A 15,578-nucleotide genomic window follows, 5' to 3' on the forward strand; every position below is an offset into this window, starting at 1 on the left:
TTTTGACTTGTTCTGTGATTCTTATCTTCCAAGCTGATTAATTAGCAATGATTAATTTTTGTTAGTAGGCATAACAGGACCTGAACAAATATTTTCCACTGAATCCTTTTAACTGAAAATATTAGATGTAGTGACATCATATTTTGTGAACTTTTATCAGTTCTGCCAACTTCCTTGTTTTGAATTAAAGCCTAAAATATTTCAGACTGAGCCTTTTTTCTTATATATAAGATGTTCCAGTGATTCCATTTCCAATTATTCTTTATTTAGAAATTCCCTTTAAAAGTATAAACCTTAAAGTGTGAAAGCTAATCAAAATATCACGACACAAAAATTGTTATTCTGCTTTGATCAAAAATATGAAAAAAATACTTTGCTTTTACCTGAAAGAAAAATAATTACTAGCAAGTCAAAAAATATCTACTGTTCTCCTAGTTACAGACATAACAATTTTACAGTGAGTTTTCACTGTTTCCTTATATACATTTATGAACAAAAAGCTTATTTGAAGTGAGGAGGTACGGTAATTAGAGAAACAAGTGTGGGTTTAAAAGAAAACATATATGTGAGGCTCTTTCTTCCTTCAGTAGACTTCTCTCTATTTGGTTTTCAGTGAACTTAGTGTAGGTTTCAAATGATTAATATAATATATGCCTGGACCAAAACTGCATATTTATATGAAGCAACTGTGCAAAATATACATTGTTACATACAGATACATAAACAGCTGTTTCCACACTCGCACACACAAAGAAATCATTTCGTAGCAAAAAGAATTCTCATTTTTTATATCATAAAAAGCTTCCCTTCTAAGCAGAGGTCAATCTTCTGTTTACAATACAAGACTAAATACTGCACCTAAGTATGTACTCTTTTGCCATTCACACCTATGTGTAACAGTACGTTTCCCTTGTAATTGGCCATATCAGCTTATATGAGATTCTAGTAAAAATGTTTCAGAATATTTTAACCAAATAATGTACATTACCATCACCAAAAGCACCTATTAAATTTATGAAATAGTTTTAGTAAAAAAATATTTTTTAAAAGACAGTATTTTAAATGAAATTTTGAATAATTCATATCAATTGTTTTAATATTTATATTGTTTTAAACCTCGAAATTTCAGTCCTGATCTGCCAAAATGATTTTTTTCAATTTTAAAAAACTGTTCAAAATGCAGATCAATCTGTAATATTTTTGACTGCCACAAACTTGTATGCCACTTATTTACATAACACCTGTGAAGAATCACAAGGAATCTAAAGAAGTATCTATAGAAATGCATTCTCATACTCACTTTTGAAACACTATTAAAAAAGTAACATTGCAGTGTAACAATACTAGCTGTATTTCTTAGAAAATACAGATTATCTCTTTAGATTTGTTCCTTTGGGGGCTGTAACAAAATAGTATGCATGTAAAGTCAAGTTTCTTCCATGTGAACAAATTTGAATGAATATGTGTAGGTTTTTTAACTAGCATGGGTTTTTAAGTGTCCCCGGCTTTGCAAAGTGATATCACCTTCTCATATAGATTCATAAAATCATAGAATGGTTTGGGTTGGAAGAGATCTTAAAGATCATCTAGTTCCACCCCCACTGCCATGGGCAGGGATACCTTCCACTAGATCAGGTTGCTCAAAGCCTCATCCAGCCTGGCCTTGAACACTTCCAGTGATGGGGCAGCCACAACTTCTCTGGGCAACCTGTTCCAGTGTCTCACCACCCTCATTGTAACAAATTCCTTCCTTATTTCCAATCTACATCTGCCCTCTTTCAGTTTAAAACTGTTGCCCCTTGTCCTGTCACTACAGACCCTGCTAAAAAGTCTCTCCATCTTTCCTATAAGTCCCCTTTAAGTATTGAAAGGCTGCAATAAGGTCTCCCTGGAGCCTTCTCTTCTCCAGGCTGAACAACCCCAACTCTCCCAGCCTTTCCTCATAGGAGAGGTGCTCCAGCCCCCTGACCATCTTCGTGGCCCTCCTCTGGACCCGCTCGAGCAGGTCCATGTCTTTCTTGTACTGGGGACCCCAGAGCTGGATGCAGTACTCCACGTGGGGTCTCACGAGAGCAGAGTAGAAGGGGAGAATCACCTCCCTTGACCTGCTGGCCATGCTGCTTCTGATGCAGCCCAAGATACGTTTGGGTTTCTGGGCTGCTAGCACTGCTGGCTCATATTCACTTTTTCATCCACCAATATCCCCAAGTCCTTCTCTGCAGGGCTTCTCTCAATTCATTCATCCCCCAGTCTGTATTGATATAAGGGATTGCCCTGACCCAGGTGCAAGACCTTGCATTTGGCCTTGTTGAACTTCATGAGCTTTGCATGGGCCCATTCCTCAACCTGTCAAGATCCCTCTGGATGGCATCCCTTCTCTCTAGTGAATCAATTGCACCACTCAGGTTGGTGTCTTCTGCAAACTTGCTGAGGGTGCACTCAATCCCACTGTGTCACTGATGAAGATATTAAACAGTATTGGTCCCAGTACTAACCCTTGAGGGACACCACTCATTACTGGTTTCCACTTGGACATTGAGCAATTGACTAACTCTTTGGATGCAGCCATCCAGCCAATTCCTTATCCACTGATTAGTCCATCCATCGAACCCATATCTCTCCAATTTAGACGCAAGAATGTTGTGTGGGACCATATCAAAGCCTTACAGAAGTCCAGGTAGGTGACATCCTGTGGTGGGTTGACCTTGGCTGGATGCCAGGTGCCCACCAAGCCACTCTATCACTCCCCTTCCTCAGATGGACAGCAGGGGGAGAAAATAAGATGGAAAAAAACCTCATGAGTCAAGATAAAGGCAGATTAATAAAAGCAAAAGCAAAGGTATGCACGGAAGCAAAGGAAAACAAAAGATTTATTCTCTACTTCCCATCAGCAGGTGATGTCCAGCCACTTCCCGGGAAGTAGGGCTTCAGTACACGTAGCGGTTGCTTCGGAAGACAAATGCCTTAATAACGAATGCCCCCCCTCCTCCTCCTTTCTCTTAGCTTTTATTGCTGAGCATGACATCATATGGTATGGAATATCCCTTTGGTCAGTTTGGTTCAGTTGTCCTGGCTATGTCCCATCCCAAGATCTTGCCCACCCCCAGCCTACTGGGTGAGGGGGTAATGTTGGAGAGACAGCCTTGATGCTGTGTGAGCGCTGCTCAGCAGTAGCCAAAACACTGGTGTGTTATCAACACCTTTCTAGCTACCAATACAGAGCACAGCACTGAGGGCTGCTATGGGGAAAATTAGCTCCATCTCAGCCAGACCCAATACACATCCGTAGCTCTTCCCTTGTCCACTGATGCAGTCACTCCATCATAGGCCACCAGATTAGTCAGGCACAATTTGCCCTTGGTGAAGCCATGTTGGCTGTCTGTAATCACCTCCCTGCCTTCCATATGTTTCGACATGTCTTCCAGGAGGATTTGCTCCATGATCTTACAATGCACAGAGGTGAGGCTGACAGGTCAGTAGTTCCCAGGTTCCTCTTTTTTACCCTTTTTTAAAAATCTATGTGTTATTCCCTTTTCTCCAGTCACTGGGGACTTCTCCTGAGTTTTCAGATATGATGGAGAGCGGCTTGGCAACTACATCAGCCAATTCTCTCAGGACCCTGGGATGTATCTTGTCATGTCCCATGGACTTGTGTATGTTCAGGTTCCTTAGGTGGTCTCAAACCTGATCTTCACTTTTATCAAACACTTCTAAAACAAATCCCCAGGCTCCACCATCCTGTATTAAGAGACTTTCGGGTTTAGCTATAGGTTTGTCATCTAAAATCATATGTAATCTTATCATACATGCTAAATTGCCAGCCTGTGAGTCCTAGCATCTCCTAAGCAACCAAAAATAACGTCACTGGAAATGAAAAGCAAAACAAAACCCAGGAATGTATTTTTTATTCTTGTTGGATTTATTTCAACAGGTTTTCAGGAAAAGAGTAGAATATTTCAGTAAATTGAAATGACCAAGTTTGATATTTATGGTTTCTTATATGTGTTTATGTGGTGGGCTGACCTTGGCTGGATGCCAGGTGCCCACCAAGCCGCTCTATCACTCCCCTTCCTCAGCTGGACAGGGGGAGAAAATAAAATGAAAAACTCATGGGTCGAGATAAAGGCAGTTTAATAAAGAAAAGCAAAGGCTGTGCATGGAAGCAAAGGAAAACAAAAAAAAATATTATTCTCTACTTCCCATCAGCAGGCAATGTCCAGCCACTTCCTGGGAAGTAGGGACTCAGTATGCATAGTGGTTGCTTTGGAAGACAAACACCTTAATAACAAATGCCCCCCCTCCTCCTCCTTTCTCTTAGCTTTTATTGCTGAGCATGACATCATATGGTATGGAATATCCCTTTGGTCAGTTTGGATCAGCTGTCCTGGCTATGTCCCTGCCCAAACTCTTGCACATCCCCAGCCTACTGTCCTTTGGGGGTGGGGGGGTTGGAAAGACAGCCTTGATGCTGTGGGAGCACTGCTCAGCAGTAGCCAAAACACTGGTGTGTTATCAACACCTTTCTAGCTACAAATACAGAGCACAGCACTATGAGGGCTGTTATGGGGAAAGTTAACTCCATCCCAGCCAGACCCAATACAGTTTATTTAATAGTTACAAAAGCAAAAAATGTCCTGTTTGCTAGAAAAATACCTACATTTGCTGCAGTGAGGGCTATTAATCACTAACTCTGTGACTCATGAAAGGGATTGCTGCAAATTTTGACAAACTTGTCTCTATAGGATTGAAGGGTAAGAAAGCAATTGGAGATAGAACATCCTTTTTTCTCTGTTGTCTAACAAGACCCATCTGTTATTTAACATTGCAATAAGTAGTGATAAAAGCAGTTGATATAATTCAATAGTGAAGCCATATAGTTTCAAGTATAAATGTGTCAAAAGAAAGTAAAACATTTTGCCTTTCATGAAAGTTATAGTAGATTTTGCCTAAGTAAAGCTCAACTCAGTCAATGAGGTATCAGAAAAAGTGGAATATTTCAATAAATTGAAATGACCATGTCTAAATTTAACAGTTTCTCCTACATGTTTAAAATATACTTCCAAATCCCAAAATGTCTTCTGCTTGCTGTAAAAATGTTTGAATGCTCCTTTGGTTTTAAAATCTTCTGTGGCCAAGTGGCCTATTGCCCCTATTACCTTCAATCTCTCCCTGTATAAATCCTCAGTATTAGAAACCTTGAAACTGTGTTTGGGATTAGGCACTAACTTCAGACTAGTAAATGGTCTCTGAACTGGAACAATGTCTAAGAACATAATGAGAATTACATATTGAGAACTGTATTTTAATAATAAAATAAAAGTCAGATTTTACCAGTAGGTGGTGCTTCTGTACAAAGCATTCGTCAGATGCAAGTGATCTCATTTTCTCCCTTAGACATAAAATGCATTCTCAGTATTCACTCCTCCCCACCTATTTCAGCTTTCTTCTGCCATAACCTGCCCACAAAAAGAAAATGAACTTAGAATAGGTATATAGCTCATATTTTTAAAAGTTTTGGAGCAACAGTTTCTCTTGATGTTTGCAACATCCTCTGAGTTGGGTTCTCCTACATGCAAATCAGTATACTCTTCTGATACCTTCCACTACTTTTCAGCTTCTCTTTGGTAGTTTATTCATAAAAATTCTGGTGTGAATTATGAATTCATACATTTATACCATAAAATCATATCTAAATCCTTACTTGTCTGTGGTATTTTATTAATGTTAATCGAAAGATCAGTAAATTTAACTGCATTCCAAAAGGTATAACATGTACAGAGCCCAAATTTTTGTTATACAGTTTGCATCTAAAGTTGCATGTCAAAATGAACAGTGATAAAAATGTTTGGTGCATTTGAACTAATCAAATTAATCCCAGCAGAAAGTCCATGCCTCCCCTGTCTCAGCCAGCGCATACACACACACACAAGCATTAGTTATAAAGAAACCTACAGGTGGTTCCAACAGTGCAAAGGCTCAGCTTCCAAAATTTGTTATGACAAATATGTTGATATGTTATTTGTTATGAGAGAATGAAAGAGAAAGACTTTATTTCAATCCCAAGGCATATCCCAGAACCGCTCAACAGAACCATGTCTGTTGTGATGTTTTCATCTCTCTGATTTTTTTTCACAATACCTCCTAGTAAACAGTCCTCATTCTCTCAGCATCCACCAACACTGCATGAGCCTTTACACTGATGTTTTGTGTGTTTGTGCATTTCCAGGGGCTCCATGCCTCCTCAGTCTGTAACTGGGTTTCCTTTCCTCCTACAGAGCTTGCACTAGCACTCATTTATCTCGGAGTACAAATATCTCCCTGCCTTCTACTCAAAGCCTCAACACCAAGTCAGAACCTGTTTCTTCTCCTAGAGACCATACCAACACACCCTCAAGATACCCACGGCATATGCGCCATGAGGCGGGGAGATCTCCTGTTGATAGTTTGAGCAGCTGTAGTAGTTCATATGATGGAAGTGACTGAGAAGATCACCAGAATGAATTCCACTCCCCCATTGGACTCACCAGACCTTCACCAGATGAAAGGGAAAGCCCCTCTGTCAAGCGCATGCGGCTCTCTGAAGGATGGGCAACATGATAACCTTATTACATTTTTTTTCTTGTAGTGCATGTGTGCTATACCTTAATGGGGGAGGGAGGTCAATATGCATTATGTGCCGTGTGTGGGAAAAAAAAATCAGGTACTCTGTTTTGTAAAAGTACTTTTAAATTGCCTCAGTGATACAGTATAAGGATAAACAGAAATGCTGAGATAAGCTTAGCACTTGAGTTGTACAACAGAACACTTGTATAAAATAGATTTTAAGACTAACTTCTTTTCACTGTTGTGCTCCCTTGCAAAATGTATATTACAGTAGATAGTGTCATGTTGCAGGTTCCATGTTATTTACATGTAAATAGACAAAAGGAAAACATTTGCCAGAAGTGGCAAATCTTTACTGAGAGAGAAAGCAGCTGTTATGCAACATATAGAAATTGTACAGGTGTTTTGACAGACCCAGCAGTTGGGTGGCCATGAATCAATGCTAGGAAGAGACTCAGTCACCTAACATACCTAAAACGCTCACAAATATACAGGCATATCATTAGAGTATGACCCTCAGTTAAAAAGGATCAAAGACATTTAAAGAGGACCATACTTGTAAAAATGTTGAGTTCGAGGGCAAACATATTTATTTTTTAAATTCTGGGTCTGCATCACTTCTTAAATAAAAAATATAAGAATATGTACATTAGGTTTTGCTTATTTTCATATTAAAAAGTAAGACAGTTTGCAAAGTATTTGTGGCTTTTGCAGTTTCCTTAAGCCAAAATGTGTTCTTTTTTTCCTTGATAGTTTTGCTAATCTTTTTAACAGTCCTGAAGAAAAACAGAGGACTTCTTTTTGTATAGAAAGCACTACCCTAAGCCATGAAGAACTCGATGCTTTGCTAACCAAGATAACTGTTTTCTCTTTGCAGAAGTTTTGTTTTTGAAATGTGTATTTCTAATTATATAAAATATTAAGGATCTTTTTAAAAAATCTGTGAAATTAACATGCTTGTGTATAGCTTTCTAATATATATAATAAATATGGTAATAGCAAAAATTTTTGTTATCGTAATAGAGGGGGAATTACATTTGTGCAGTTGCACATTACCTTTTTCTTTCAGTTTTCTTTTACTGGGCATACATTTTACAGATCCAAGTCATCTGTTGAAAGAGAGATCCGTAAAAAGTTAGAATTTACCCATGGTGTAACAACCTAAATAATTTTAATACAACATTTTACCAGTTGGGTGAACTGCGATCACCTGTATATACTGATTAGTTCTTTCATGCTGTTTTGTTCATTGTAACAGGTTAAGGGCCCTTCTGTTACTTACATCCTGTGTATCTTGTAGTTTTCCATGGGTAAAATGACAAAGTGGCATAACTTGGCCCTTTCTCATAAAGGAAGCTGATATTCTGCCTGTTAGAACTGGATGTACAGCTCTAACAGCTGTCAGTTATGTGAGTGCAGGTGAATATTTCCAGAAGTGGTAGACAGAGTAAAAAGTGAGGGATTGGCACAAACACACCTATTATATAGATAACTCCCTTCTCTCACAGATTAAAAAAATTTTAGAGAGATTATCAATTAAAGGACCATTCAAAAGTCAATTTATCTTACACAACCAATATTGGCCATTACATCAGCATTGTTTTCATGGACCTCTGTAGTCACATTATCTCACAGTGGGAATGTCATTGAACAACACTCCCTGTGTATTTACACCCTAACAAGACTTGCTTCAGCATATGGCATCTACATTTTCTCCTGCCTCATATTTTTCCTTTGACTAAAATAGCCTGACCAGTTCCTCTTTGTCCCTCTTGTTTATTAGAAGAAGATGGTATATCCAGTTGTTTCAGTTTAAACTTCTGTTGGAGGAAAACAGTGTTTAAGCAAAATGTTAGTGCCATAGTAAAACTGGCTATATTTATCTTTTTTCCAAGAGTCGTTCCAACTCTCATTTACATACATTAACACTATGGTGAAGGATATAGCTGCAATAGCTAAATATCAACACAGAAGATTTTGTTAAGGGAAATATATCCTCTATTTCCCATCTATACATGCAGTTGCTGTGTGCTGCTCAATGGTAGAGTCTACCTCTCTGTATTAGCAAATGATGAATAGACTACAGTGTGCATTCTGACCTATGCTTTTCCCTTATGCCCTTTTATAATCCTGTTTTACAGGTATTCTCAGCCATGCAGGGGCTAGTGCATAATTTGGAAACTCTTTAAGCAGAATACTGTGCTACTAATGCATCCATCTTCTCTCATGTAGCAGTCTGCAGGGTAAAAAGATATGCATGTGGGGGGGTTAAGTGAAAATGGGGCCCATAATTAATTTTAAAACACAAAACAGCCTTTCAGAAACACTTTCTTTTCCTTCAGAAGAACCTATACTCATATTCTCCTGAGAATTTTAAAATTTGGTCTGTCAAAAATATACAAATATATCAGAAATGTACCTTGTCATTTCAACAAAAAATACAACTTTATCAGTATTGTAGTAGAAACTTGTCAGTGGAGGTGGAGGAGTTGGTCTATTGAAATATGAAGAATAGCCATATTAATAGTTCACCTTGCAATTTGCCTCAGCAACACATGAAAGAGGAAAGATAGCGTTTTTAAGGGAGATGCAGTATAATACATTACTGCAAGTAACTAAGCAGAAAGTAGTGTGAAAGGTATTGCCTGGGCAATTTACATTAAGTCTTTCAAGGATTTTTATATGAACACAAACAGAACAGAATCACATGAAAATGGATGCCAGTCATCCCTCTTGTTCCTGCTACTGAGGGCAACTAACATATAGTGGCAAGATAGTGGGGGATAATGCATATTTGTAAACTGATCTAATGAAAAGAAGCACAACTTTTATTGTGAAGTCACTGTTCTGTAAACTGTAGAGTTCTGTAAACTATAACTGTCTACCTTTCTCTGTTCCCTTGTGTACCTTACCATTTATTTTATTTGCAAAGGTAATTTGGGTTTACTGTGTGATTCCTTTGTATTTAAGGAGTTTGGGGCAGAGCCCTGAAAGAGTATTAACGTTTACTTGACCTTAACCCATGCTATATAATGTTTTAGGCAACATTCTTAATTACAAGTTCAAACACTTGAAGTGTCATTCTAGACATCTCCAAGTATTATTATAAGTAAGTTAACCTCTATTAAAAGGTGTTGGCAGTTAATGTCTAACTGCTGGTGACAGTTATATGACATACCCATTCTGCACAATCTGTATATTGTATGCATTGAGTCATTCACAGTAAAGTTTTTATCATTTCGATGTTTTTCAAAAGTTGTGTTTTATAACAAAATGGCTTATATTTTTCCCAGAAGAGGAATTCAGCAAATTTTAATGAATAACATAAAAATTTCTGTTGTCCTCAGATCTTTTCCAGGTAAAGCTGACATAAGAATAAAAGAAGTCATAAACTGTTTTCAAAGATGTCAACCCTTTTTTATTGTATGTATTATCCTATGTACCCTCTTTTATTTATAGTACTAGCAAAGCTGTTTTGTTTTCCTTTTTCCTTCACCTTGAAGGACATGCTCTGCAATTTTTTAAAAGCCACTTGAAACCTCAATAAAGGATGTTGCCTAAACATGCCATACTTCAGCTGTTCCTGTTTGTGCCATCTGCTGTGATATCATCAGTTATATGGCATTAATTTCCTGCCACTACAGGTGTCTTGAAGGACTGATGGAACATTGGTGTCTGTTAGAATGCTTCAGACTGTAGATGTACGAAAAGGCTTTTGCTAATATATTTTTACCAAAGATATGGAACAATCCAAGCTTTGAGCCATAGACCTTCTTCATCAAAAGTATCCCTTTGATTATTTTTATAATCAGGTGTTGCATTTTACTGTCCTTGCTCATACCTCAGACTGATCCATACCTCAGTTTCATTCAAAGAGGTCACTTTAATAACTCGTTAAAAAAATGCAGTGCCAGAGTCTTTTATGGAATAAGTAATGTCAGACCTGGATTACAACAGGCATTACACTTGGATTACTTCAGATGGTTTGTTGCATACTTTTTTCTTTTTTTCTTTCTTTTTCCTGGGGATTTGTTTCCATAAAACAATGGCAATTATAAAATAGCTTATAAATGGGGGCATACAAGCATTTGCAACAAATATTAAGATAGAGGCTCACAGCAGCATAAGCTGGACTTTGTTGCCACTAGATGACAAGATAACTAAGTTAAACCACATCTGTGTATCTCAAGTGACTTAATTCAGCTGTCTGTAGTGAACAAAAATGGGAACATTTCAAAAGATTCTTCTGCTGGAAATAAGGTACAATTTGTATTTTGCGGACAAATCAGTAAAGTTACTGGCTTTCTTAGTGATACAGTGTGTATGGTGTATTTTTTATTAATTTAAATAATGTTCCATTTTTAATGTTTTGCACTGTAATACATGAAAGAATCAACACTGCAATATATAGTTGAATCACAGTACAAATATCATTCCCATTACCAGTCTCCATATGCTCACCATCACAACACTGGGTGTCTCCAATCACTGGGAAGGAATACGTGAGTTGAAGCCAGCTCAAGCCTGTTCTCTTCAAAGTTAATTTTGTTGGCTGTTTGATTTTTATACTCTATGTTGGGCTGAGCCACATATACCCTTCCCCCATATTGGTCTGGCTGGCTCTGGAAGATAATACTTTCTATTGATTATTTTAGGAAGGCCATTCACATAACCAGTTGACCCACTCAACTGATACAGTTGTTTATCTACAAAAAGGCCACCCTCTGGTCCCCTTGGTGTTGAGATAAGGTCAACTTCCTTTATGATAGCTGTGGCCACTTCCTACATTCTTTTCTGAGGTTCATGAGCTCATCATCCTTGCGTATCTTCTCTGAGCCTTCTTCCATTGTAGGGGTTCGTTGATCGGTCACACACCATGAGCATCTCAGTGCCTCACAAATGTTAATGCCCCACCACACATCATCCCACAAAGTTAGAGAAACTCCATTACTCTCACTTTACAACCAGAATTGTGAACAAGAGAAGTTAATAGCCAGATACCCTCACTCATTTGAAATTGAAATCCTGTCTCTAACTTCAGTGAAGCCTGGATTTTAATCACTTAATAGAGTTTGACACTGTCTCCCATAAGATCCTCATAGAGATCTGCTCATCTGCTGGATGAGCAGACAAGTGAGGTGGATTGAAAACTGGCTGAACAGCTGGGCCCAGAGGGTGGTGATCAGTGGCACAAAGTCCAGTTGGAGGCCAGTCACTAGCAGTGTACCCCAGGGGCTGATACTGGGTCCAGTCCTGTTCGACATCTTCATTAATGGCCTGGACACTTGGACAGAGTGCACCCCCAGCAAGTTTGCTGATGACACCAAACTGGGAGGAGTGGCTGATATGCCAGAGGGTCATGCTGCCATTCAGAAGGACCTCCGCAGGCTGGAGAAATGGGCTGACAGGAACCTCATGCAGTTCAACAAGGGGAAATGCAAAGTCCTGCACCAGGGGAGGAACAACCCCATGCACCAATATATGCTGGGGGCCGCCCAGATGGAAAGCAGCTTTGCATAGAAGGCCCTGGAGGTCCAGGTGGACGCCAAGTTGAACATGAGCCAGCAATGCAGCCAGCCATGGCAAAGAAGGCCAACAGCATCCTGGGCTTCATTATGAAGTGTGTTGATAGCAGGATCAAAGAAGGTGATCCTTCCCCTCTACTCAGTACTTTTGAGGCCACACCTGGAGTGCTATGTCCAGTTCTGGGCTCCTGGGCTTACTGGAGAGAGTCCAGCACAGGGCTAGGAAGATGATTAAGGGCCTGGAGCATCTCTCATATGGAGAGGCTGAAAAAGAGAAGGCTCAGGGGCGTTCTTATCACTGTGTATAGATACCTGATGGGAAGGAATGAAGAAGAGGGAGCCAGACTCTTCTCAGTAGCACCCAGTGACAGGACAAGACACAATAGGCACAAACTGAAACACAGGAGGTTTTTGTCTGCAAGGGTGGTCAAACACTGGAACAGGTTGCTGTCACGACCTGAAGGGTTACCTGGCCTGTGGGTGTGTAGAGATTGCAACCGTGGGTTCGCAGGATTCCATAATGCACAAGGACATGTAGGCTTTTATCCTCTAAATTTCTGTACTTTATTACAGATTACCACACAAATCACCACTAGCAAGTATACTACCACAAAAATTACCACTAGCAAGTATACCTATGATTAATAAAGTGAATATATATATGTCAAGCTATTACAAATTACTATCAGCAATCAATAATATAACAATGATCAATATTATAGCAACAATCAATAATAGCAACAACCAAGTAGGTGTATACTATTACAAGTTACTACAAACTTATCATTAGTGAAGCAAACTTATCAACAATATAATAGCAGATATACTTATGCTACATTATTTATATGGATATATAGTACTGGTAGGAAGTGAATTAGGCAGATTTCAGAAGGGGCCAAACCATCCCAAAGGGGAGGACAAACTGATCCCAGAGGGGGACTCAACCATCCCAGAGGTAGGAAGACAAACCAAACTGACCCCAGAAGTGAGCCCAGAGGGGGACCAATAAAGTAACAGAGTCTCACTTCAAACATGATCCGTGTCACAGAGTTCGGAGTCAGCCAGGAATCCCTGGTGAGAGTCCAAGTTATCATAGAATGTTTGTGCAGAGAGTTCAACCTGTTTAGCAAAGGAAAAGTACATGCAGCACAGGAAGTTCTCAAAGAGAGAGGTTCCATTTTGGATAAAAATTAAGTCCTTTTTATATCATAGAGACATAAGAAGGCGTAGGAAACCACCACTCTGAGCAGCCAATAGATGGTGTTAATTTCTATTTTTTTCCCATAACAGCAAATAGATGATGATGTTTTCTGTTCTTTCAGATCAATTTTTATTTTTCCAGACTGTTTTCCTGTTCTTGAAGATAGAACAACCAATGGCAGTTACCAATTCTTACTTTCGCAGGATGCTTTCCCATTTTTTTTTCCAGACTATTTGTATTGCGTCCAGCTGGGATGGAGTTAACTTTCCCCATAGCAGCCCTCATAGTGCTGTGCTCTGTATTTGTAGCTAGAAAGGTGTTAATAACACACCAGTGTTTTGCTACTGCTGAGCAGTGCTCCCACAGCATCAAGGCTGTCTCTCCAACATTACCCCCTCACCCAGTAGGCTGGGGGCGGGCAAGATCTTGGGAGGGGACATAGCCAGGACAGCTGACCCAAACTGACCAAAGGGATATTCCATACCATATGACGTGGTACTCAGCAATAAAAGCTAAGAGAAAGGAGGAGGGGGGGGGCATTTGTTATTAAGGCATTTGTCTTCCAAAGCAACTGCTATGCGTACTGAGTCCCTACTTCCCAGGAAGTGGCTGGACATCGCCTGCTGATGGGAAATAGAGAATAATTTTTTTTTTGTTTCCTTTGCTTCCATGCACAGCCTTTGCTTTTCTTTATTAAACTGCCTTTATCTCGACCCATGAGTTTTTCATTTTATTTTCTTCCCCTGTCCAGCTGAGGAAGGGGAGTGATAGAGCGGCTTGGTGGGCACCTGGTGGCCAGCCAAGGTCAACCCACCACACAATTTTTCACCTTTTCAGACGATAAGTTGCCATTACAGGTCCTTGTTTTTGCACTTATTGATGGTATCTCAGGATGTCTCCAGTTTATAGGTACCCAGCTGTACTTCGAAGATGCCAGCTGCACTTTTCAAGGATGTTTCTGGTTCCCAGGCTAACAGTTCCCAGGCTGGCAGGCATTTTTTCTGTCAGAATTTTTCAGCAGACATTTTCTTCTATTCAGTAATCTTCCCCTTCTAACCAGGTCGCCTTTCTGGCTGCTCACAGTTGCCCAGACAGGTTGTGGAGTCTTCATCCTTGGAGATATTCAAAAGCCATCTGGACACTGTCCTGGGCAACTGGCTCTAGGTGGCTGTGCTTGAGCAGAGGGGTTGGACTAGATAATCTCAAGAGGTCCCTTTCAACTTAAATGATTCTGTGATTCTGTGAAAAGCAATCAGTTGCATTTATACTGGCCATTTTGGTGGTCTAATTGCTGCACCTTGTCTTGTCAACTGTTTGTAGTCTAGATTCTAGATTCTTTTTGCTTGTTTCCTTCTTTGTGTTTTGGTGATGCAACACACTGTGGTGGGTTGACCCTGGCTGGATGCCAGGTGCCCACCAAGCTGCTCTATCACTCCCCCTCCTCAGCTAGACAGGGGAGAGAAAAAATATAACGAAAGGCTTGTGGGTTGAGATAAGAACAGGGAGAGATCATTCAGCAATTACTGTCACGGGCAAAACAGACTCAACTTGGGAAAATTAATTTAATTTATTGCCTATCAAATCAGAGTAGGATAATGAGAAATAAGAACAAATTTTAAAAACACCTTCCCCCTACCCCTCCCTTCTTCCCGGGCTCAACTTCACTCCTGGCTTCTCTACCTCCTCCCCCCAAGCAGCGCAGGGGGATGGGGAACAGGGGTTGCGGTCAGTTCATCACACAACGTCTCTGCCGCTCCTTTCTCCTCTCACTCTTCCCCTGCTCCAGCGTGGGGTCCCTCCCACGGGAGACAGTCCTCCATGAACTTTTCCAACATGGGTCCTTCCCACAGGCTGCAGCTCTTCACGAACTGCTCCAGCACGGGTCCTTTCCATGGGGTGCAGTCCTTCAGGAACAGACTGCTCCAGCATGGGTCCCCTGCGGGGTCACAAGTCCTGACAGAAAACCTGCTCAACTGTGGGGTCCTCTCTCCACGGGGTCACAGGTCCTGCCAGGAGTCTGCTCCAGCGTGGGATCTCCAAGGGGTCACAGCCTCCTTCGGGCGCTTCCACTTGCTCCGGTGTGGGGTCCTCCACGGGCTGCAGGTGGATATCTGCTCCACCATTAACCTCCATGGGCTGCAGGGGGACAGCCTGCCTTACCATGGTCTTCACCATGGGTTGCAGGGGAATCTCTGCTCCAGCACCTGGAGCACCTCCTCCCCCTCCTTCTTCAGTGACCTTGGTGTCTG

At 40.4% G+C, this 15,578-nt stretch overlaps 1 protein-coding gene across 12 annotated transcripts in view; it reads left to right on the forward strand.

Moving 5' to 3' along the window:
- Positions 1–7,532, forward strand: part of LOC140650503 (myocyte-specific enhancer factor 2C-like) — an 83,971-nt gene extending 76,439 nt beyond the window's left edge. For 6 of the 12 annotated variants that reach the window (XM_072858868.1, XM_072858873.1, XM_072858874.1 and 3 more), the window contains one exon: positions 6,372–7,532. In XM_072858868.1, coding sequence (XP_072714969.1) covers positions 6,372–6,483 — 112 coding nt within the window. In that variant the 3' untranslated portion in view covers positions 6,484–7,532. Of the gene's footprint in view, positions 1–6,275 lie in introns of all 12 variants that reach the window. The other 6 variants (XM_072858869.1, XM_072858870.1, XM_072858867.1 and 3 more) reach the window with 1 other exon arrangement.
- The last annotated feature ends 8,046 nt before the right edge of the window (positions 7,533–15,578 follow it).

The sequence above is a fragment of the Ciconia boyciana genome, chromosome 4 (assembly GCF_034638445.1).
Source record: "Ciconia boyciana chromosome 4, ASM3463844v1, whole genome shotgun sequence".
In the NCBI taxonomy this organism is placed as follows: Eukaryota; Metazoa; Chordata; class Aves; order Ciconiiformes; family Ciconiidae; genus Ciconia; species Ciconia boyciana.